Genomic DNA, 24,588 nt, shown 5'->3' on the forward strand with positions numbered 1-24,588 from the left:
TCAAAATCTGGCCCTTATTGATCTGTTTTCTATTTTTCTTACCATAGGCAGAACAGGTAGCCTCACCCCTAGTTAAGGTTGCCCTTCTAGACACCTTCTAGGACGCTTGCTAATTGCTAGCACTGAGGAAGTCAGGAGAGGACGCTTGGCCCAGCATGGCTGTGAGCTTCCGTACAGAACGGCTTGTCAGAGTCTCCTCGCTTAAGTATTTAGCACTAACGTATTCCCCCAAATGCTTCATATGTTATTAAAGCTGAACATCCACTAATCATGTTATGAATAGGGAGGTGGCCGTTGCCAAGGGCTCTCTTTGCTTTTGTGGAGTCGGGCAGCCCCGCGTGCCACTTCTCCTGCTTTTTCCTTGCAGCCTAGATTCCCCCCCTGGGGATTTATTTAATAGGGTGTTAAAAGGGATACTGGTGCTCTGGGAATAGCCTGCAAGGGGGAAGGATACATTGGGGCACATGGGACAGGCCTGGGGAGCTTGGGCAGGAAGGGGAGGCACCAGGGTGTGGGGGAGGATATTGGAGGATTCTGCCCAAGTTTCATTATTCAGGCTTGAGATCCATGTCCATGGCGTGGGTCGCTGAGGGGAACACCTGGATTTAGACCTGGTTTCAGAAAAGCTCTGCCTTGCTGTCCCCCAGGGCTCCCCAGCTCCCTCTCTGAGGCCTCCAGCTCCCCCAAGGCTGCCGGGTCCCCCTTGGATTACGCCCCGGGGAGCAGGACCTGCCCTCTCAGAGTGGGCTACGCTGCCGGGGAGGCCTCAGAGGCCATGGAAGCTCTGAAGGCCAGGACGCTGCCCTTCGGGAAGCAGCTGCCGCAGAGGGACAAGACAGAATGACGTGCCCACTCCACAGCGCCGGGGAGGGTCAGAGTGCAGAGGACACATGGCCAAAACCCTTGACCCCTTGGCTACCAGGCAGCCGCACACGAAGTAGAACTGTATCCTGCACCCACAGCACCTGCTGTGCATATTCAGGGGCCTTGAATTGCTGTGTGATGCCAGCTGCCTGGGGTCACAGAGTCAGAGACCCATCTAGGGAAATGTAAGGACACCGGATCCCTATCAACGTTCGCAGAGTCCTTTAACTCTTAACAGCCTACCCAGCAAAGGTGTGCATCAGGCCCCCTTTGCCAGCATATCTGTGCCCCACACAGTTTGTAGTGTCACATAACACCCCTGTGAGCTAGGGAATGCCGTGGTCCTTATTTTACAGCTGGGAAACCGAGGCAGCAACTGACTGAGTGACTTGCTCACGGTCACCCAGGAAGACTATGGCAGAGCAGGGAATTAAGCCGGCGAGCACTCTAACCACTGAGCCAGCCTTCCTCCTGTGTGGCAGCCCACAACACATGGCTGAGCAGGACTGATTCCATCCAGAGGGGTCAGGGGTGCACACTCCCAGCCACCCACTCCCCTAATCACAAAGCTGCAGCTCTCCAAAGAAGCAAGATGGACAGGGCTCCAGGCTGGCCTACTATCCCACATGAGGTATTTTCACACCGTCCTTTTGGGGCGTGGAGAAGCACCCGCCCCTCTCAGGCTGCAGCCCTGCCTGCCCTGCTGACTCCAAGGGCAGAGCATGTTTGGGGAATGGTGCACTCAGCCAAGATGAAATTCCAGGACTGATAGCCACCCTTCCTCAGCAGCCAGGACCACACAAAGCAGCTGGGGTCCCCTGGGAAATCTGGCCCCGTCATTCTCCTGGTTACAGCTGTGCCCAGGGAATTGCACCGGGGTCTCGGGCTCTGCCTGCTGCTGTCGTGACTCACACACTCCCAGCAACGCCCTGCTCTCTCTAGAATGGAAACAGGCCCTGTTTATCTCAGCCACTGGTGATAGGGACTCAGCAGAAAAAGACTCTGGGCATCACAGCAAGGGACAATGGGTGCATTCAGGTATGACTGGCCATGGATCACCCCGGCACTCCCACGGGGGTACTCTCAAAGGCTGCAGGCAGTGTGCACAGAGGTAGGCTGTGGGGATACTCTGCGTCCCTGCACTGGTCCATTATGGTCACCCCCTTCCATTCGCCAGTGCCACCTCTATAGCAGCCGACGAACGCAGGGCTCATTGCCCAGTGCATGGCCGGGCACTGTCCTCCTAAACGCAGTGGGGTGCGGAGGAGAGGACATGAAAGGAGATGAGACACATAGCCTGTTACAGACACTGCAGATGGAGCATACAGATTGGACCGGAAGATAAGAGGCAGAGGGCTACAAGAGATACATGATAAACAGGTCCTACGCTCTCGCAGAGACAGAATTCTTTGCGGGCCAGGGAGGGGGAGCTGTGATTCACTTACCCAGCTGGCTGTGCCTCTGAGCGTACACCATCACCACTGCGGCGAGCACCACGCAGCAGGCTGACGGGACAGGGTTGGCCATCTGTGGAAGCAAACGAGAGGGATGGGTCATGGTTTGTCCATTGGGTGAGAGTGCTCTGTACTCAGAGGAGAAACTCAACCCCCAGGAGTTGGCACTAAAGCCGCGCACCGGTGTCTGGCGAGGGGGCGCTGGGTAGCTGGTGGCACTGTGTTGCTGAGGACGAATGTCACTGAGATGGTCCTAAATAGCCTGTGCGACTTTCCACTAGAGCGAGGGTGTGAGCTCTGGGCCCTGCCCACTGTTAATTTGGAGTAACTCCTGCGGCCTTTGATGGGAACCGCCCTGGTATAGCTGAGAGCAGAACTGAGCACTTAGAAATACCCCTTACGCATTCCTATGGGCATGTTATTTTCCCCATCCTCTTCTAAGCTCCGACATCCCTGCCCCAAACAACCCTGTTGGAGGGTGTTGCTGTGCATTGTTAAGCAGCTGCAGTACTCCACACCAGAGGTAGATGCCTCTGAATGGCATGGCAGACGAACATCAGAACAGCCACACTGGGTCAGACCAAAGGTCCATCTAGCCCCGTATCCTGTCTTCTGACAGTGGCTGGTGCCAGGTGCCCCAGAGGGAATGAACAGAACAGAGCAATTATCGAGTGATCCATCCCCTGGCATCCAGTGCCAACTTCTGGCAGTCAGAGATTTAGGGATACCCAGAGCTTGGGCTTGGGTCCCTGATCTCAGTAGCCACACGTTACAATCGTACTCCCAGAGAAAGTTTGGAATCAGGTCCTATTTATGAGCCAGCTCCAATGCCCTCCACTGCATCGCCTCTGGGAGCTGCATGTGTCCAGGGGCCGGATCTAAGACATGAGAGGTGACAGAACTCTGCAGTAGCTGTTGGTATCTCATCTCAAATGGCCATAAGGCACCACAGACAGGGCGCTGGCCTGAAACCCAGGACACCTGGTTTCTATTCCTGCCTCTGAACTGCTGGGTGACCCTGGGCAAGTCACTTCCCCTCCTGCCCTTTGTTTGTCTATTTAGATTGGAACCTCGTTGGGGCAGGGACTGTCCCTCATGGTGGAAGTGTACAGCCCAATGGGGCCCTGACCTAGGATGGGACCGCCGGGTGCTACAGTACTAAAAATAATAAATAGAGACAGCAGCAATCATTGCATGCCTCCTCTATGCATCTTTAAGCCCACGCTTCCCTCTGTAGTATGGATATTATTCTATTAACCACCAGACCTGTCCAGGACACTGTACAGAAGTTGGGGTGACACGAGTAAGCCAAGTGAAGCAATTATCCTGCTTGGCCAGGCTGCGGGGCTCGTCTCCGTTAGTCCTGCATGTTAGGAGAGCCTCAGACACACTGCAGCGGGGAAGAAGCAAGAATCGCCAGGGGAGCAGGAGCTGGGAGGGCACTGGGCTACGTTCTGTCTGGGGGGGGAGGAAGCATGAGAACCACCTCCAGACACAGACAGGGCCTTTCCCTAGGGGAGAGGGACCAGTTCTATGGAGTAGGTCCATGAGAAAGTCATGGACTAGAGGTTCAGCGGGGAGCGAGGACGTTAGGGGAGCTGGGAGAAGAGTGGTTTGACTGAAGAAAGGAGCTCCCCAGGGCTGGCGTGTGGGATTCCCTGTCACTGAAGACGGCTCCGGGCTGACAGAAGGATGGGTCAGAAGTGCCCTAGCCAATCCTGCCACGATGCGGGGGCACTGATGTGACAACCCACCAGCGGCCCAGCCTGCCCCAACGATTCTATGAGCCACCCCTCCCCTGGTGCCCCCTCGCTCCCAGCACGCCCGTTCAGCCTCATCGCAGGAGCAGCAGCCCCACTCCCCTCGCAGATCCTGTTTCCATCCCTTCCGTGCCCGAGACATGCAAGTCATCCACAGAGAGTTTTACAAGCTGCAAATGAGTCAGTCCATGCACTGGCTCCAGCATGCCAGGGGCACCATGCCATTTCAGAGAGCACGTGCCCCTCCCCGCCTGCACAGCCGTTCTTCAAAAGGGTCACTTTAGCTCGCTTTGACATGCTCTGCAAGGGAGGGGGCTGGGGCCGGTGAGCTGGGAAAATGGCTCGGTGCAGCTAAAGGGCTGAGACCTCTCTGGAATGGTCCCAAGGCCAGGCTGTAGGTAATCCTGCCTACACACACCCAGGCCTGCCTGCTCCACTGGCCCATAGACACGTGTACGATGCCATCACCATGGCATCTAGCCATACTATCTATCCCCTGCTGTAGCAAACAGACCGAGAGGACTTTGGAAAGTTGCTTCTTTAGAGCTGTTTGCCTTGTGTTTGAGACTGCAAATGTGCTTGGGCAGGGACTTTCTTCTATTTGATGTGTGCGTACAGCACCTGACACAACTGGGCAGGTTCCAGCCCTCAGGGGGAAGGGGGTTTAGGTCCTACTAGAATACAAATAGAAGGAAGGGAAGCAACTTTCCTGGCTCACGCGAGGAGTGAAAACGAATCTGGTGGCTCTTCCATGCCCTGCCGATCATGTCAAGCAGCCGGCACACACTTTGGCACAACTGACACACTCTAAGTAGACAGGTCCTAGGGAAGGTGATGGTAGCACAGCTGGGTCCATGTGTGTAAGAAAGTGTCCCCCTCCACTCCAGAGCATCCCCTCCCGCCTGCATTATGCTGCCTGACCCCCCAGCACGTCCCTCTCCACAAATCAGAGCTCCTGACCGGAATAGCGGCACGCCAGCAAGGATGGTGCAATTCAAGCCACATGGCTTGGCTGGAAGGTTTGTCTTGCCTGGGACTGCACTGGAAACAACATGAGACAGAGCTGTGCAGCCAACCACCGTCTCCATTCTGGGTGCTGAAATCCTACCAGGAGCTCGGGGCAGCGGAGGGAACAGCCTGGCATCTTGCTAAATTGAGAGGGCTATTGCTGGGGACACTGGAAGGGCACCTCTCCAATCCCCCACACCAAGGTGGTGAAATAGGTTTGTCTGACGGTGGGTGTTGCACCACCTGTTTAGAATCCCCCCTCTCCTTCAGTGGCTTGCCACCACTGCAGGCTGGGGGGCTGGAACAATTTTTATACTGGGGGTGCTGCTGACGGAAACCAGATCTTTGGAATTTTGTTTTTTTACCACTTGAAGCCCAGGGATGCGGCAGTGCCCCCAGCACCCCTAGTTCCAGCACCACCGATTGCAGGGCAAAGGACAGGTCACCACCAGTATGATGACCCCTTCTTATTTAACATTTCCTAGAGCTGCGTAGGTATGAAAAACATGGTGTAGAAGAGACAGATACACAGGGATGCTGTCTAAGGGCCTCGGGGTAGGTATTATTCCAGATTTACACCAAAGGGAGGGGAGACTCATGCCCCCATGTAGGTAATCAGGGGTGAAATGGGCGTAGGGGAAAGGCAAGGGTTAAACAGAATGATTCATTAAAAACAGAAAGAGTCAAGGGTTGAAGACACCGGTATCCCCGTCACAGCTCCCTGCATCATCCCTTCTAATCCCCCAGTCCTCTGAGCAGAGAGGTAGGCACAGAAGGGTGGAGGTGTCTCTCTGCCCTAACCCCAGTGTGCCAACTCCCAGCGCTGGGCCAGGTTAGCCACGCAAGCGCTATCCTTTGCAGGGCTGCGGAAAGCACCACTCGGAGCAAGAGCGGAGCCGGGGAGCAATCGAGATTCAGCTGCAATCTGTGTCCGGCGGCAGCGCAACGACATATCACCTCCTCAGCAGGGCTGAGAGACCAGCCTCCACCTAGCCCTCTGCACCTGCACGGCAGGCAGTGCCGCGGGCGTCCTGGCCCAGAGAGCGGGAAGATGCAAGCGCCGCATCGAGTGAAACGTGCGTGCAAAGCACCAGGCAATCCGGGAGTCTGGTTTCGTGGTTCACGCCGGGGTAGACGGCACAAACGGGGAAACTAAATTAGCCTTTTAAAATCATTGCAAACTCAGTAATGTTAGGTGCTACGTCGGTAATGTGCAGAAGGTTTGTCGTGTAACACGGAACATGCTTATAGGCTCTTTAGCCATATGGCGTCCATTTAAACTCCTAACAGGGGAGCCGTAACTGGCCCAAAGAGCAAAGCATATTCCACATAAAACACACAAGCTAGAGAAGCCCATCTGGACAGCCTGGCACATCACCACCAAGCTCAAATCGAAGGCTCAATGGAAAACCCGAGGAAGAGGGAATCTTGGGGGCAGGAGGTTGAAGTGCCATGAATGAGCACAGAGCTCGCTCTCCTGGGGTTCACAAACCTTTCCCTGCTGTTTAAACTCACTTCCAGTTCCCGTCCCCCGAGCAGGACTCACTGCTCTGCTGCAGGGCCGCCCTCCCTCCCTATGAGGGATGGGAGAAGCCCCTGAAGCAGGCTGCCACCAGCTGACATCCTGCCTGTGCAGGGCACTCCAGCGGATAGTGTGCTGAGACCTTACCAAGTCCTGCCGCAGACTTACCACTCTGCAGCATCTCGCCCTGGCCAAAACCAGCACTGCAGCCCCTCTGCCTCCCCCGCCCCTCCACTGGGCTATAGTGGCCTGGGTGGTGACTCGGTCACATTGAGGCTCCCAGACCTTCCAGGGTAACAATGTCCCAGCTCAAAGGAAGGAAAACTCTTCTCAGGCTCCTGAGCTCTGCAGAGCATGGCCACTGCCCCTCTGGAGACTCTCCTCCTAGGCCTGCTGCAGGAGGCTCGCTCTTCCCAGCTGCCCTCTCCCTTCAAAGGCAGGCCCAAGGCAAGAGCTCCTTCCTGCAAGCCTCTCGGTGGTTCCCTTCCCAGAAACTCCCCACTACCTTACCCTCCTTATTGCCTTGCAGTCCTTCCTTTATAGGAAAACCTAAACTGCTTCTCCCCAGCTGGGTCAAATCCTGAATGACCTGATCCCTTCCATGTGTCACAGAATGAGCTAAGTGGAAGGTGCAATCCACCTAGAGGAAAAGTGGCAGGGCAGGGCCCTGTATTTCTACACTGACTGACCACATGAGCTAGTTCCGGCTCCTGCTGAAATGACGACAGAGCCCTCAGAGGGTAGCTGGCAGCCAGGAGACAGTTGGCAGCAATGTCCAATGTTGGAAGATTCACTGGGCTTTATTCTCTGTTAAATTAAGACCCTTTTTTGCAGCATCAAAGTGGCTGAAAGAGAAGTCCCTGAGAATCCCTCCTGCACAGGGGCATCCTGCTCTGTGCCCTCAGCCCCTGGCATAGGGGGTGGATGGAGGACATGGCCAGAGAGTGTATGGCGATTCTCTGCTTCCTGGGAGCTGGGGTAGAAAGGCGGAAGGTAGAGCATCCCTGAGGTTGCCGTCTCTCCCCTGTGCAGCCCCGGAACACATAAAGCCCCCTCCCACTCCATCTCTGGCCCAAGTTCAAGCAGAGAGTATCTGAGAGTCAGACCCCGGGTGCCAACTGTGCCTAAATTCTGACAGCACACGGCCGAGGCATCCCACATTGTTTCCAAGGGACATTCAGTAAAAAACCCACATTAATTGCATCAGCTTTAAGCTCAAGGTCACGTCAGCTCGGGGCCTGGTCTCAAGCACCTGCCGTGACAGTCCATTGCAGGGCGGCTGCCAAGCAGCAGCAGACATGGGAAGCCAGTGTGATCCAGCCACCCACACAGTGCTAAAGACTCTATTGCACAACGTGTCATTTGGTTTCCTGTGGAGAGCTGCTACACCAAGAGGGCCACGTGCTTGTGCCAGGGGCTGGGTCATTAGCACAGGGCTGTGAGCAGAATCATTGGAACTGAGGGCATCATTTGCAGGGGAGACTTCATTCCACTGATTTAGCCTCTTTCTCTGTTTGCCATTACGAGGGAGCGGGCTGAGACTGTCTTCCACTTACTCATTCTCCCAAAAGCCTTTGAGGCTATTTATGGGCCTGGGGATGTTTCAGGGGCTGGTTCTGATGATTACATGGTCTTCAAAATGCAAATGTTATTGGTTAGTTTTAAATGCACACAACTTAGGTCACATGTTTTTGGGTTTTGTGCCCTAAATGATCTGGGAAAAGAAGTAAACAGTGAGGTGGCAAAATTTGCAGATGATGCACAGCTACTCAAGGCAGTTAAGTCCCAGGCAGACTGCGAAGAGCTACAAAAGGATTTCACAAAACTGGGTGACTGGGTAACAAAATGGCAGATGAAATTCAATGCTGATAAATGCAAAGTAATACACATTGGAAAACATAATCTCAACTATCTCTACAAAATGATGGGGTCTAAATTAGCTGCTACCACTCAAGAGAGATCTTGGAGAGTCCTCTGAAAACATCCACTCAATGTGCAGTGGTAGCCAAAAAAGCTAACAGAATGTTGGAAATCATTAGAAAAGGGATAGATAATATGACAGAAAATATCACATTACCTCAATATAAATCCATGGTACTCCCACATCTTGAATATCGCATGCAGATGTGGTAGCCCCATCTCAAAAAACATCTATTGGAATTGGAAAAGGCACAGAAAAGGGCAACAAAAATGATCAGGGGTTTGGAATAGCTTCCATTTGAGAGATTAATAAGACTGGAACTTTTCATCTTGGAAAAGAGATGACTAAGGGGGGATATGACAGAGGTCTATAAAATCATGACTGGTGTGGAGAAAGTAAATAGGGAAGTGTTATTTATATCATAACACAAGAATTAATGTGTCACCAAATGAAATGAATAGGCAGCAGGTTTAAAACAAACAAAAGGAAGTATTTCTTCACACAAAACACAGTGAACCTGTGGAATTCCTTGCCAGAGGATGTTGTGAAGGCCAAGACTATAACAGGGTTCAAAAAAGAATTAGATGAATTCATGGAAGATAGGTCTATCAGTGGCTATTAGCCAGGATGAGCAGGGATGGTGTCCTTAGCCTCTATTTGCCAGAAGCTGGGAATAGGCGACAGGGGATGGATCACTTGATGATTACCTGTTCTGTTCATTCCCTCTGAAGCACCTGGAATTGGCCACTGTCGGCAGACAGGATACTGGGCTAGATGGACCATTGGTCTGACCCAGTATGGCCGTTCCTATGTTCTTAATTGGATGAGCTTAATTCTTAGTGTTGGATTTCGGAGGTAGGATTCCCATGGTTTATCATTTCAAAAGTCACTTGCCATTCCTATTCTCTGACACTCACTACGAACTGGCTCCTCCCAGAAACGTGCCTGCCAGTGACCTCAGTACTAGAACAGGGATCTCAAAAGTATTCAAAGTGTCCACTCCATCTTCAAGAGAGAGCATCTCATTGCACCTCCCGCCATTTGCCAACCTCCAATCTCCACCTCTCCTCCCATTGGACAGCACCCAGCACCACTTCCCTTCCCACTGGGGTCACCTTCACCCCACCCCACCCTTCACCACGCCCCGGCCTTCCTCTGCCTTCCCATCGGCAGTTGTGTAACAGCATGGTAGCTACCAGCAATTGCCTCTGGGAGAAGAAACCTACATTTAGTGCATTTGTAGCTACTTGGAATGTGATTTAGCAGCTGGAGGAAGGAGGCGCATTCCGCAGCGTGTGAGCAGCCAGCAGCCAGGGAACCTCCATGCTAGATTCCGGTGGGTGGCTGCTTTTGCTTCTGCATGAGACTACAGACAGCGGGTTTATTGTTCAGGCGTTTCATCTGCAGTGATGAGAACAACTGGTCTCCACCTCGTGCGTCCTGGTAGCACTTTACACTGACAAAGCACTCTGCACACATGAATCTGCCCTAACCAACTCAGCAATGGCACAGCTCCCACACTGCAGCAAGAGTGTAGCGAAGCCATGGCCATCGTGCTGGGCCTTGATGGGACTCAAAAAGGGGAATTCAGATCTGTCCTGGATCCCCCTGTCTCCTAGTGAACACCGTTTGGGCGAGCCCTGCACAGCAGCTGCGAGTGATACCGCACGCAGAGGGAGATGCAGGGGCTAGGCTCAGCACTGTGGATGCGTGAGGGTTGCTGCTTTGCACAGATCTTCTCTTGTAGCGACCACACACATCTGCTGTGCCTCAACACAGCAGCTGGGCACGTAATGCCTGTGCATCCCTACGCTCCTGTCACCCTGGATGAATTTGGAAGGGAAAAGGGTATGGGCTGAGCACAGAGCAGAGACAATGGGAAGGTCTCTCCCCTGAAGGATAAGCTCGGCCAGGGGTGTGGCCCGAAGCCTGAGGAGGTGCGAAGTGTGGGACAGGGAAGGCCAATTTCAATGTAGAGCATGGCTTTGTAAAGAGCAGAGTGGGCCTGGTGGGCTCAGATCAGACTATTGGGTTGACAGAACAAGGAGCAATGGTCTCAAGTTGCAGAGGGGGAGGTTTAGGTTGGATATTAGGAAAAACTTTTTCACTAGGAGGGTGGTGAAGCACTGGAATGGGTTACCTAGGGAGGTGATGGAATCTCCTTCCTTAGAGGTTTTTGAGGCCTGGCTTGACAAAGCCCTGGCTGGGATGATTTAATTGGGAATTGGTCCTGCTTTGAGCAGCGGGTTGGACTAGATGACCTCCTGAGGTCCCTTCCAACCCTCATGTTTTATGATTCTATGATCTATTCTGGTATCCTGCATCTGGCAGGCACCACAGCCAGATGCATAGGAAAAACCATGACGCTGCCAAATCCATCTAATTGTGCAATGATAACGTGTGTGTGTGTGTGTGTGTGTGTGTGTGTGTAAGTCCCTTCTGACCTCTGCAGCTACAAACCTGTGCCCTGAAGCGTAAAATCCCCTTATGTTAACTCACATCACTACCAGCTGGTCACCCTGCGAGACAACCCTTCTCTGCTGCCCATTCCACAAGGCAAACCCATATGCTCCCCTGCTAGTCCCCAGCCACTCAGCCATTTAAAATCACTACTCTTACTCCTTCTGCTATGACCCTCAGGCCCAGCAGTCCCCCTGGGGCCTGAAGAGCTGACAATTGAAATAAACAAGACAGACAAAGGGTGGGAGGAAAAGACGGATGACCATCCTCATTTTACAGATGGGGAAACTGAAGCCCAGAAAGTTTAAGTGACTTACTCAAGGCCATACAGGGAGTCTATGAAACAGCCTGGAGTTAAGCTGAGCTTTCCTGAGTCCCAGCCAGCCCTTAACCACACAGCCAACCTTCCTCTCTATACGCCTGTGTTGAAGCCATCCATTGTTTTCAGAACTACAGCTGGCTGGAAAATATGGGGGTTTTCCTGCAGAAGATTTTGATAAAAATGATTATTTTTCATGTTTGTCAAAATTTTCTATGGAAAATGTTGATTTTTTTTTTTAGCTCAATGTTTCGGCTGAAACTCCAAAACTTTCTAAGTTTTGAGCATCTGGTTTTTTTGACATTCTATGAAAATGTTTCATGGAAAACAGACTATTTACATACACCCACGCCCACACCCACACACATGCATTTTTGTTGAAAACCCTATTTTCTGTCCAAAAATAAAAGAGATGGATACTTTTCTGCCATGCCGAGTAAGTGCCCTCTTGGGGGCAGCAGCGAAAGGAGAACATCTCTAGATCTGCAGGGCCAGGTTGGAGACACCTCCATAGGTTCAGAAAGACCCGTGGCTGAACCTCCTGAGACCAGAGATCTGATAGGAAATATCATGAGAGCAGCTTTCCTGGTGATATTTCTGCTACTTCAAGATTTTTTGTCCAGGCTGGAAATAACACAAAAAGAGCATCCCCTCCCACAATTTTAGATGAAGCTGAAAAAATTAGGAAACTGGAAACATTAACCAAGGTTTTCTCAAACCTCCACAATTTGTCTCCAGTTTTGAGGGAAGCTTAGAGCCAGTTCTGACCTGAACGAGCCCATCTATCTGTAGCAGTGATTCCCCCAGACCCTGGAATAAAAGCTTGGCTGCTTTCTTCGCTGACCGAATGCCCCTCAGAGCCCCACCTGTACAGCGGGGCACTCTGGCTGCAGCAACCCTTGCTGACCCTGCCCTGCCCGAGTACAACCAAATCTCTGGGGGTGGGGAGCGTTACCTATTTGAAAGCCCAGTGCTCTGCATATCAGGATTGTTTCTCTTCAGCGTCTTCCCAGACCTGAAGGGCTGGTGGGAAGGCAAAGAAAATCCCCAGCGCGAGAAGGACGGAGCATGTACGAACTTGCTGAGCCAGCCAGCACGCCGGTACACAGCCCCCCAGGAGCTAGGGAGAGCAAACTCAGCCTGTTGCACACCCTGTTTGCTCTTCTAGGTGTCAGACACATAGCAGGGGAGCAGCGCGTTCTCGCTGGCAGCAATGACATGAGCCAGCGGCACGCCCTGTCTTGGGGCATCATTATCTTGGGTGTAAGGGCCAGGAGCCCAAAGCAGCAGCCCCAGCTGCCCTCCACTGAACCTGCTCCTCAAAGAGGAGGCTGCTGGCAAATGGTTCCTTAATTCAACTCAAATAAGGTTCCAATATCTCTCATGGTGACACTTCAGAGGTTTATAGACTCCAAAGCCAGAAGGAATCATTGTGGATTTCCAAGCTACAGACTCTCACCCAGGGAGAGGTGGGACACTCAGTTTAACCCAAGCATATTTCAGCTTATTTCAAATCTCGCAGGAATGGGCCGTTTACACATGGCTTTGCACCCGATTAACTAAACTGGTGCAAGTTTGTTTGGAGGCAAGGCCCTGGATTGCTTCTTTAAGCAGGGGGAAGCTGCTGATGGGGCAAGTGGAGAAGGAGAAGATGGAGCTCAGCTACCAGGGTGATTGGTGCAGTAGAACAGGACAGAATAGAGTGTGGAGAGGACTTGGCAGGAGGTGAGTGAGGCGAGATCAAAGATCCAGCCAGAAGGTGGAACGCCACTTTATCTGTTGAATGAACAGGGCAGATGCCTTTAGCAAAGGCCACTAAAATAGCTCGCAGATGGTAAGATGTGGCACTCGGAGGACTGGCTTGGTGACTTAGGAATGAAAGTCTCCATGACCCATTCTCCTTCCCCCAGTGCACAGAACTTCCTCTCATCCAACAGTACTGCAAAGGATCTAGTCTCTGACCACTGTCCATATCATAGGACCTTTCCTAGACACCGGCTCATCCCTGGTCTCTGGTCACCAGCATATTAGCTCTTTCCTTTGTCTCCAGCTCCAACCACCTCTCAAGCTGTTTCGTTTGGGTGCTTCTGGAGTCCTGTGTGTACTGGAAAGATGGACAAGGAGAAGCTGCTAAGAGCACAACTCCCCAGGCCGTGTTGTACTAGGGATGGCCACACTGGGTCAGACCAAAGGTCCATCTAGCCCAGAGGGAACGAACAGAACTGACCAGCCAGTGGAGAAACCATCTCAAACCTGCTCTGCACCAGCTTGACTCAGACCATTCCTTCCGTCTCCAGCGCTCTTCGGCGTGAATGCTGGAGCCAGCTTGCGAGCCACAAGCCCTCATGGCGCAGTGCTCGGAATGCCAAACATCTATGCAAAACTGCCCAGGGCAGAATAGAACATCCCAATCTCATCGCTGTCACTCAACCGCTGTGCACCGCGTTCTTCTCCCCGCCAGCAAAAAGAAGGAAGGGGGACGAGTGTGCAAACAGGGAGCAACAGATGGAAAGGAGGGGGGGAGGGGAAGCTGCCTTTGGGAACCCAAAACTATCCAGTGTCATCTCTAGTCCTCTAAAATCTGCAGAGACACCCCAGGCTGGAAAGGGGGGAATAAAACCCTTGCCTATTACCTTCTTATACAGAAGCCCCGACATGTCCCTCAATAGGCCTAAAGGAGACCTAGCAGAGTCCTTGTCAGTCCTAAACCTCATTTTGTTGCTTAAAAGGAGAGAAAAGATGGGAATTATCGTCTTCCTAATACGTGCTTCAGAAAGTCTTACCTGCAAGGGTCAGAGATGCTTACACTTGAAAGGGCTCCTTTAATCTCATTTAAACACCCCCTGTCAGCACAACTATTAAAGCCGGCCTCCCAGACGACTCTCGCCCAGAGGATTACAACGGTCAGCTGGAATTAACGCGCCCGCTGCTTTCCCAGGTGCCCCCCACCCATACACACACTTCTACCTCTTCTCCTTTAGAATGCGGGGTTCTTTTAAACGACAGGAGAGGAGGTGTCTAAGCAATGGTTGCAAGTAAAGAGGTGAGTCCTCAGATTCTTACGTGTATTGCAGAAAGACCAAGAGATCCCAGCCAAAAGCAGGCCCAACTCTACTGGATCCTGCCCCAAAGAGCTTACAGTCTAAACAGACAAGATGGACAGAACGGAAGAGACTTGTTCCAGGTAATGCAGCAGGTGTGGGGTGGTGGTGAGAGTCAGGATTAGAACCCAGCTCTCTCGACTCTCAGTCCCATGCTCTACCCACTGGACAATGCTACCTTATTTTAAGCAAATCAAGCTTCGACCCAGGGCCCTTCCAAGACAAAAGAGGGCAAGGGCACGTGAGCTTGCGGCAGTCTGACATGGGTAGGAATGCTGCACCCAGGCATCGAATGCTGGCTGTGAGACTGAAAAGTCAGGCTGTTTTTCAGGGAAAGAGGAGGGGAAGAATGTCCTTTTGGCTGAAACTTTATAGAAGCTTCCACAGGCCCACAGATGGATTTTGGAGAAAAAGTTTGGCTAGCTCTGTTAAGCTGTTTGGAGTAAAACACTAGCCTGGGCTTTAAGAATCCTAGATTCAGTTCCTGACCCTGCCACAGGCTTCCTGTGTGACCCTGGGCAAATCACTTCATCTCTGGACCTCAGGTCCCCATATGCAAAATTTAGATTGTCAACTCTTCAGGGTAAGGGCTGACTATTGCTCTGTTTTGTACAGCTCCTAGTGCAACGGGGCCTGGTCTGGGTGGTGCCTCCCAGTTAAAGGGTCATTGAAATAATAACACTACCACATAGGAGAAGTTCTGGAATTGTCCAAAGTTCTAGTTAATAATTTGGAGAATGATTAAAGGCTTAGAAAACCAGCCTTCTAGTGATAGACTCAAGGAGCTCAATGTATTTAACTTAACAAACAGAAGGTTAAGAGGTGACTTGGTTACAGATGATAAGAACCTACCCGAGAAATAAACATTTGAAAATGGGCCCTTCAGTCTAGCAGACAAAGTTTATAACAAGATCCAATGGCTGGAAGTTGAAGCGACAAATTCAGATGGGAAGTAAGGCACATTTTTAACAGTGAGGGTGATTAACCATTGGCACGACAGATCAAGGATGGTAGTGGTGATTCCATCATTGGCCATTGGTATATCAAGTTCAGATGTTTTTCTAAAAAGTCTCCAGTTCAAGCAGGAATCACTTTGGCGCCAGGGCCTGTTTTCTACAGGAGGGCAGACTAGATAATCATAGGTTTCAGAGCGGTAACCGTGTTAGTCTGTATCAGTAAAAACAACGAGGAGTCCTTGTGGCACCTTAGAGACTAATAAATGTATTTGAGCATAAGCTTTCGTGGACTACAGCCCACTTCATCAGATGCACGCAGAGGAAAATACAGTAGGAAGATATATATACATAGAGAACATGAACAAATGGGTTTTGCCATACCTTAATTGATTTGTCTCGTTAGAGTTAGTATGGCAACACCCATCTTTTCATGTTCTCTGTGTATATAAATCTTCCTACTGTATTTTCCACTCCATACATCCGATGAAGTGGGCTGTAGCCCACGAAAGCTTATGCCCAAATAAATGTGTTTGTCTCTAAGGAGCCACAAGTACTCTACTTTGATATAACGCGACCCGATATAAGACAAATTTGGATATAATGTGGTAAAGCAGTGCTCGGGGGGGGGGGGGGCAGAGGCTGTGCACTCCATTTCACCGATAACGCGGTAAGATGTTCTGGCTCCCGAGTTGACTGTTATATCGGGGTAGAGGTGTACTCCTGTTCTATTGGCCTTGGAATCTATGAAAAGACCAATAGGCTGAAATATCTAAGAAACGAGACTGGCAGCAGAACACAGCAGGAATTTCAAGGGAAAGCCCAATCCCGTGGTATTTCTATCCTTGGTTTTCCAGAACAAGTTGCTTTAAATGCGTTTCAGGCACATATCCCGGGCAGTACCCTGAGTTCAAGCAAGCTCCCACTGAAGTTAATGGGAGTTTTGCCCAACTAAGGGCTGAATAACATCAGAGCCAGGAGCTCAGGATTTGGCCCTTAGGATCTGGATGATACTCAGAACCATACCTGTGATGATGTTCAGCTCCATCCCATTACTAATGTCCCCCCTTCGCAGTCACCTGCTGCCTGTGGCTAGAGAGTAAAACTCTGATTGGCCTTCAGGGACTGCTACCACCATCCAATGACAGACCCCTCAGAGCTAGCGGGGGTACCAACTCTGGACATATGTGTTCTCGCCAACCACTGGCCCAATGGCAAGCCTCCGATTCCTGAGCAAGCTCAGAGACAAGCTAGACAAAGGCCAACTAAATGCTCATCTGATTGAAACCAACATTTTATACCTGGCACAATCTGGATTCAGGTCAGGACATGGAACTGAAATTGCTACAGTGGCACAGATGAATGATCTCCTCCTGTCAATGGGTAGCGGACAGACATCCACGCTTATCCTTCTGGACCGCACTGCAGCATTCAGCACTGTTGACCCATGAGTTTCTGTTGCCTTGCCTGAGAGAAGTGGCAGGGGGTCCGGGGTAACGTGCTAGAATGAATCCTTCCTCGAGGGATGCGACCAATGAGCAGTGAAGGAAACCTCCACCTCCACCACTAGGCCGCTCACTTGTGGAGTCCCACAAGAACCAAATCTCTCTCTTGTCCTATTCAACATGTACACGCAGCCCCTAGGTGAACTGGATGGGGACGGCATGACTCAAAGGTGAGCAATATGAAGATGTCATACAGCTCTACCTATCCACCACCACATGAGACCACACCACCACCACGCAAGGTGATCTACCTGGGCATGAAGCCTTCAGAGCATACGAAACTCCAGCTAGTACAGAATGCTGCAGCACATCTCCTCAGCCACACAGGCTACCACAAGGACATCGAACCCATCTTCCACTCACTATACCAGCTTCCCATCGAATAGTGAATCAAGTTCAAGGTCTCCGTCCTTATCTTAAAGGGGCCTCATGGACTGAATCCAAAAAGAGCAAAGAGCTCCAAGACGAAAACCGTGGTCAACAACCGTGCTCCTCTGGTACAATGGAGCTCCTTACAATAGGAGTAAAGCTCATCTGTGTGGGAGACAGCATTTCTCAGTGCTGGTCCTGGACTGTAGAATGACCTCCCACCCCAAAACTAAGCACCCTCCCAAACCTCACCACTTTCCACTTCAAGTGCAAGGCACATTTCTTTGACCTGCCTTCTCTAACAAAATACAGAGCAACAGGTATATTTAAAAACCCTACCAACACAATACACTCCACTGCACATACTTCTCCCCTGGAGGAGAGGAGGAGAGAACAAACAACATGCAACACAACATCTGTTAGTTGTGTTGCTTAATGCACCAGAGGAAGGTGCTCAGATACCACGTGATGAGTGCAATAGAAGAACCTGAACTGAACAGAATAGAAGCTACCAGCACCATCCAAATCCTTGACCCCATGAAAAATGCATCCTTTGTCACTTGCCATAGGAACCTCCTTTTGAACAATGGCAAGAACAGTACGAGTGGGCAACCTTTCAGGGATCGTCTCAGCTAGGCCTGACTATAAACTGTCTTTGGCTCAGTGAATGTTGCCTTAACTGCGGGTCCATGCAGATGCTGCTGCGTGGGATAACATTTTTATACACACACATTTTGCACATGCAGCTGCCTGGTTCTGCCACAGTCTGGTCCCATCTCCCTTTCAGAATCCTGTAATGGATCACTTCCCTTGGCTTGTACCTGTCCTCTCAGCTGCCACAAAATTAACTGGGCTATCTGAAAACAAAGGGCACCAGTTCAAACCCAGCCATCTGTTCCAGCACTGATAAAAGCCATCGCAAGGTGCAGCATACTAATAGTGAGGCATATCTGGTCTGGCTTAGAAACCAGCTCTGAGAGAACGCACAGAAGGGTAAGAGGAGCCCTGAATTCTGATGTTCTCTGGTTGCATCCCTGGGGAATATCAGATGGGAAACCATTCATCATGGGCTCCCACTGAACTAGGTACAGGAGTTCAGCTGAGATAGAATAAATGAGCCAAAACCTTCACTCAACATTCAAACTCAGCTGGTTGGGTTGGGTCGGGTGATCCAAGGTAGTTGTGCTGTTCCTTGCTGATTTTTTTCTTTTATTCTACTCTGCTATGCTATCAGCTGTGGCGTCCAAGCTCCCTGCAGTGAGTGAAATTGCTGGGTAACTGGAAGCAATTGTATGTCTTCTTCTGTTAAAGAAGTATTGGGTAAGTTAACTTTCCAGAGTTCTAGATTCAGCATCTTTTTCTGAAGCTCTTTCATCTATAGCAAGGGCTTGATGTCAGTTACACCCAAGAAAAATCTTGAATAGCTGGGTACAGTCTGAACGTAAGGCAAGCCCTGTCTCATTGCGGGATCGACGTCGGTGCCCTCAGCCTCAGAAATGTCTGTGCGAGAGCTCTGTATTTTTACTGTGCTGGCTGTGAGCCCAATTCTGCCCTCAAACACCCATTGAAATCAAGAGGAGCTGCGCCAGCAAACCTGAAGGCAGACACAGATTCATAGATTCCAAGGCCAGAAGGAACCATTGTCTTTATCTCATCTGACCTCCTATGTAACACAGACCAGGGAATTTCTCCAAAATAATCTCAATAGCAGAGCTTTTAGAAAAACATCCCATCTTGATGAAGAATCCACCACAGCCCCTGATAAGTGGTCCCAATGGTTAATTACTCTCTCTGTTAAAAATCTGCACCTTATTTCCCATCTGAATTTCTCTAGCTTCAAATAACTGTTCTCTAAATTGAAGATCAGATTATTAAATATTTGTCCCTCGTGTAGCTACTTATAGACTGTAATCAAGTTACCCCTTAACAAAATAGATTGCGCTCCTTGAGTCTATGCTACAAGACATGTTTTCTAATTCTCTCATCAATCTTGTGGCTCTTCTCTGAACTCTCCAATTTTTCAACATCCTTTTTGAGTTTTGAACACCAGAACTAGGCACAGGATTCCAGCAGCAGTTGTACCAGTGCCAAATACAGATGTACAATAACCTCTTTGCTCTTACTGGAGATTCCCCTGCCTATGCATCCGAGGATTGCATTAGCTCTTTTGGCCAGAGTGTCACACTGGGAGCTCACATTCCAAGCTCATTATGCATCATGACTCCCACATTTTTTTCAGAGTCCTTGTTTCCCAGGATAGAGTCCCCCACCCTGTAAGTATGGCCTGCATTCTTTATTCCAAGATGTCATTTACATTTAGCCATATTGTTTGTTTGCATCCATCTTAGCAAGCAATCCAGATCGCTCCGTATCAGTGACCTCGTAGACTTTAAGGCCAGAAGGGTCCATCGTGATCATCGAGTCTGACCTGCTGCACATCGCAGGCCACAGAACCTCACCTGCTTCAGTAACAGACCCCTAACCTCTGGCTGAGTTACTGAAGTCCTCAAATCATGGTTTAAAGACTTCAAGTTACAATGAATTCATCATTTACGCTAGTTCAAACCTGCAAGTGACCTGTACTTCATGCTGCAGAGGAAGGTGAAAATCCTGGAGTCTCTGTCAATCTGACCTGGGGGAAAATTCCCTCCAGATCCCAAATATGGTCATCATTTAGACCCTGAGCATGTGGACAAGACCCACCAGACACATACCTGAGACAGAATTCTTTGTAGTAACTCAGAGCCCTTTCATCTAGTGTCCCATCTCTGGCTGCTGAGGATTTTTGCTACTGGCAGTAGCCGATAGGTCACATACCACTGTAGACAGTCCCATCATACCAGCCCCTCCATAAATTTATCAAGCTCAATCTTAAAGCCAGTTAGTTTTTTTTATCCTCACTGCTCCCCTTGGCAGGCTGCTCCAGAACATCACTCCTCTAACAGTTAGAAACTTTCGGCTAATTTCAAGCCTAAACTTGTGATGGCCAGTTTCTATTTGTCTATTCTTGTAGCCAGTTTCTATTTGTCTATTCTTGTAGCCACATTGGCGCTTAACTTCAATAACTCTTCTCCCTCCCTGGTATTTATCCCTCTGATGTATTTACAGAGAGCAATCATATCTCCCCTTAGCCTTTGTTTGGTTAGGCTAAACAAGCCAAGCTCTTTGAGTCTCCTTTCATAAGACAGGTTTTCCATTCCTCATATCATCTTAGTTACCCTTCTCTGCACCTGTTCCAGGTTGAATTCATCTTTCTTAAACATGGGAAACTAGAACTGCTGCAGTATTCCACCTTAGATCTCACCAGTGCCGTGTTTAACGGTACTAAGACTTCCCTGTCTCTACTGAATATATCTTGCCTGATGCATCCTAGGACTCCATTAGCCTTTTTCACAGCTGCATCACATTGATGGCTCATAGTTATCCTATGATCAGCCAACACATTCAGGTCTTTTTCCTCCTCTGTCACTTCCTACTGATAAACCCCCAGTTTATGAAAAAAATTCTTGTTGTTAGTCCCTAAATGCATGACCCTGCACTTTGCACTATTAAATTTCATCCCATTTTTGTTACTCTAGTTTATAAGGTCATCCAGATCTTCTTGTATGATATTCTGCTCCACCTCTGTATTGGCCATACCGCCCAACTTTGTGTTATCTGCAAATTTTATTAGCACACTCCCAGTTTGTAATAAAAATGTTAAATAAGATTGGCCCCAAAACTGATCCCTGAGGAGCTCCACTAGTAACCTCCTTCCAGCCTGATACTTCCCCTTTCAGTACGACCCATTGTAGTCTCCCCTTCAACCAGCTCCTTATCCACATTTCAGTTCTCACTTTAATCCCCATCTTCTCCAACTTAACTAAGAATTTCTATGTGGAACTGTACCAAATACCTGACTGACATCCAGGTAGATTAGATCTACTGCATTTCCTTGGTCTCAAAAATCAGTTATCTTCTCAAAGTAGAAGATCAGATTGGTCTGGCATGATCAACCTTTTGTAAAACCATGCTGTATTTTTTCCCAATGACTGTTCACCTATGTCCTTAACAACTTTCTCTTTCAAAATTTGTTCCTCTTCATTATTTCCCACTCCCCCAATCCTTGTGTCATCTGCAAATTTTATCAGTGATGATTTTACGATTTCCTCCAGGTATTTAATAAAAATGTCAAGTAGTGTGGGTCCAAGAACAGATCTCGGTTGGTCCCCACTGGAAGTACACTCAAGCAGTGATGATTCCCCATTTACAATTAGATTTCGAAACCTACCAGTCAGATAGCTTTTAATCCACGTCATGGGCGCCATGTTAATTTTATGTCTTTCTGGTTTTTTAATCAAAATGTCATGCGGTACCAACTCAAAAGCCTTACAGAAGTATAAATATATGATACTACATCAACACTATTACCTTTATCAGCCAAACTTATAATCTGATCAAAAAAGATATCAAGTTCGTTTGACAGGATCTATTTTCCATAAACCCATGTTGATTGGTATTAACTACATTACCTTCCTTTAATTCTTTCTTAACCAAGTCCCGTATCATCTGCTCTATTATCTTGCCCAGAGACAATGTCAAACTGACAGGCCTATAAACACCCAGATCATCCTGTTCATACTTTTAAAATATTGGCAGGACGTTAGTTTTCTTCCAGTCTTTTGGCACTTCCCCGGTGTCCCAAGCATTATTGAAAATCAACATTAACGGTGCGGTGAGCTCCCCAGCCAGCTCCTTTAAATCTCTTGAATGCAAGTTAACTGGACGTGCTGATTTAAAATGGCTAACTTTAGTAGCTGCTGTTTAACATCCTCCTGAGATACTAGTGGACAGGAAAGGGGGTGATCATATGATATGACTATATCGTGCGATGTTTCCTCAAATACAGAACAGAAATATTCACTGAACACTTCTGCCTGTTCTACATTATTATCAGGGCCGACTCCAGGCACCAGCGCAGCAAGCTGGTGCTTGGCGCGGCCCATGGAAGGGGGTGGCACTTCCAGGTCTTCGGTGGCAATTTGGCAGCAGGTCCCTCAGTCCCTCTCGAAGGGAAGGACCGTCCGCCAAATTGCCACCGAAGAATGAAGTGGTGCAGTAGAGCAGCCACCGAAGTGCCGAATCGTGGCTTTATTTTTTCTCTCATCACCGCTTAGGGCAGCAAAAAAGCTGGAGCCGGCCCTGGTTCTTATGGATAATTCTGCCATTTCCATCCAGTAATGGAGAAATACCATTGTTGGGATTCATTTTGTGAGACCAAATTCTGTTTTTGCTTAAGCTGGCACAGAGCTGCAGTAAATTAACTGAAGCCAAAAGAGTTATTCAAGATTTACACAAAATTTGACCCTAAGAGCATATTTGTCACCACTGACAATGGAATGCCAGAGCTGCTGAAGCCCATGAGGCTGTGTGGAACACGCATGGCTAGTACAGCTGGGCAAATAATGGATATTTTGGTTCTCTGGTAATTCTGAAAAATTGGAAACCCCGTTTTGGGTCAAATCGAATTTTTCAAAATGCCTGTTTCAGGTTGAACAAAACATTTTGCTTTGATTTCAAGCATTTTTCAACTTTAACAAATTAATTTGAAGAAAGTTTCTCAATGAAATGTTTTGAACCAAAAAATCGAAATATGTTTTTTTTTTTTTTGGAATTTTGTTAGAGGGGGTGGGGAGGGACACGGACAATTTGGTGAAACTAACATGAATTCACAATGCTCAGGAAGTCCAATATTACCTCGCCCACCTTGTCTCGCTATGAATTCACAAAACATTTCAGTGATGCAAACCTGCATTTTTTGCCAAAAGTATTTCAGCTGGAAACTTTGCCCTGCTCTAGTGGCTAGAGGATCGCAGAGGACACAAGCACTTGAAGAGAGCAGAGATGGCTCACGTGATGGAGGCTGATGAGTTTGCTTGCTCAGGGCACCAGATTTTGCTCCTTGCCCTCTTGCCATCCCTTTGTGTTTCCAGACTGGAAGGTTTAAGGGGAGTGACTGGAGCTTTCTGTCAGAGGAGAAGTGAAGGAATGACTGGAGGACATTGGCTCTCATAGAATATCATAGAATATCAGGGCTGGAAGGGACCTCAGGAGGTCTCTAGTCCCACCCCCTGCTCAAAGCAGGACCAATCCCCAACTAAATCATCCCAGCCAGGGCTTTGTCAAGCCGGGCCTTAAAAACCTCTAAGGAAGGAGATTCCACCACCTCCCTAGGGAACCTATTCCAGTGCTCTGACTGGTCCATCCCCAGGGCACCTGGTCCAGCAGCACAGAGGCTATTAGGAAGTGAAACTGGACCAGGATTCTGAAATGGTTTCTCAAGGGGGTGGAGTGGGAAGATGATAAAGAGACACGAGGAAAGAAGGAGAGTTTACAGCCAGACACAGGATGATGAAAACGAAAAGACGGTTACTCACCTTTGTAACTGTTGTTCTTCGAGATGTGTTGCTCATATCCATTCCAGTTAGGTGTGCGCGCGCTGCATGCACGTTCTTCGGAAGATTTTTACCCTAGCAACACTCGGTGGGTGCTCCCTGGAGTGGCGCTGCCATGGCGCTGGATATATACCCCTGCCACCCCAACCACCCCTCAGTTCCTTCTTGCCGGCTACTCCGACAGTGGGGATGGACGGCGGGTGTGGAATGGATATGAGCAACACATCTCGAAGAACAACAGTTACAAAGGTGAGTAACTGTCTTTTCTTCTTCGAGTGCTTGCTCATATCCATTCCAGTTAGGTGATTCCCAAGCCCTACCTAGGCGGTGGGGTCGGAGTGAGATGTGGCAGAATGCAAAACTGTTGAGCCAAAGGCTGCATCATCTCTGGACTGTTGAACCAGAGCATAATGCGAAGCAAAGGTGTGGACCGAGGACCAGGTAGCTGCGTGACATATCTCCTGGATAGGTACACGAGCCAGAAAGATGGCCGATGAAGCCTGACCTCTGGTAGAATGCGCGGTGATGTGGCTTGGGGAAATATGAGCCAAATCATAACAAGTGCGGATGCACGTCGACACCCAAGATGAGATCCTCTGAGAGGAAACAGGTAGGCCTTACATTCGGTCTGCTACCGCGACAAAGAGTTGGGGCGTTTTAAGAAATAACTAGAGAACTACGAGTAGCTAGGGAGGTGGAGGTCAGTAAAACCGCACTCCACTGTTCCAACTAACGAAAGAGGTGGTAAGAAGGAACTGAGGGGCGATTGGGTCAGCAGGGGTATATATCCGGCGCCATGGTGGCGCCATTCCAGGGGGCGCCCAGCCGACCCACCGAGTGTTGCTAGGGTAAAAATCTTCCGACGCACGTGGCACGCAGAGCGCACACACCTAATTGGAATGGATATGAGCAAGCACT

At 49.5% G+C, this 24,588-nt stretch overlaps 1 protein-coding gene across 5 annotated transcripts in view; it reads right to left on the reverse strand.

The window, feature by feature from the left end:
* CNTFR (ciliary neurotrophic factor receptor) overlaps positions 1–24,588 on the reverse strand; it is a 474,506-nt gene that overhangs the window by 222,445 nt on the left and 227,473 nt on the right. For all 5 annotated transcript variants that reach the window (XM_030567637.1, XM_030567636.1, XM_030567633.1 and 2 more), the window contains one exon: positions 2,310–2,391. In XM_030567637.1, coding sequence (XP_030423497.1) covers positions 2,310–2,391 — 82 coding nt within the window. The remainder of the gene's footprint in view (positions 1–2,309; positions 2,392–24,588) is intronic.

Source organism: Gopherus evgoodei, chromosome 6, assembly GCF_007399415.2.
Source record: "Gopherus evgoodei ecotype Sinaloan lineage chromosome 6, rGopEvg1_v1.p, whole genome shotgun sequence".
Taxonomy (NCBI): Eukaryota; Metazoa; Chordata; order Testudines; family Testudinidae; genus Gopherus; species Gopherus evgoodei.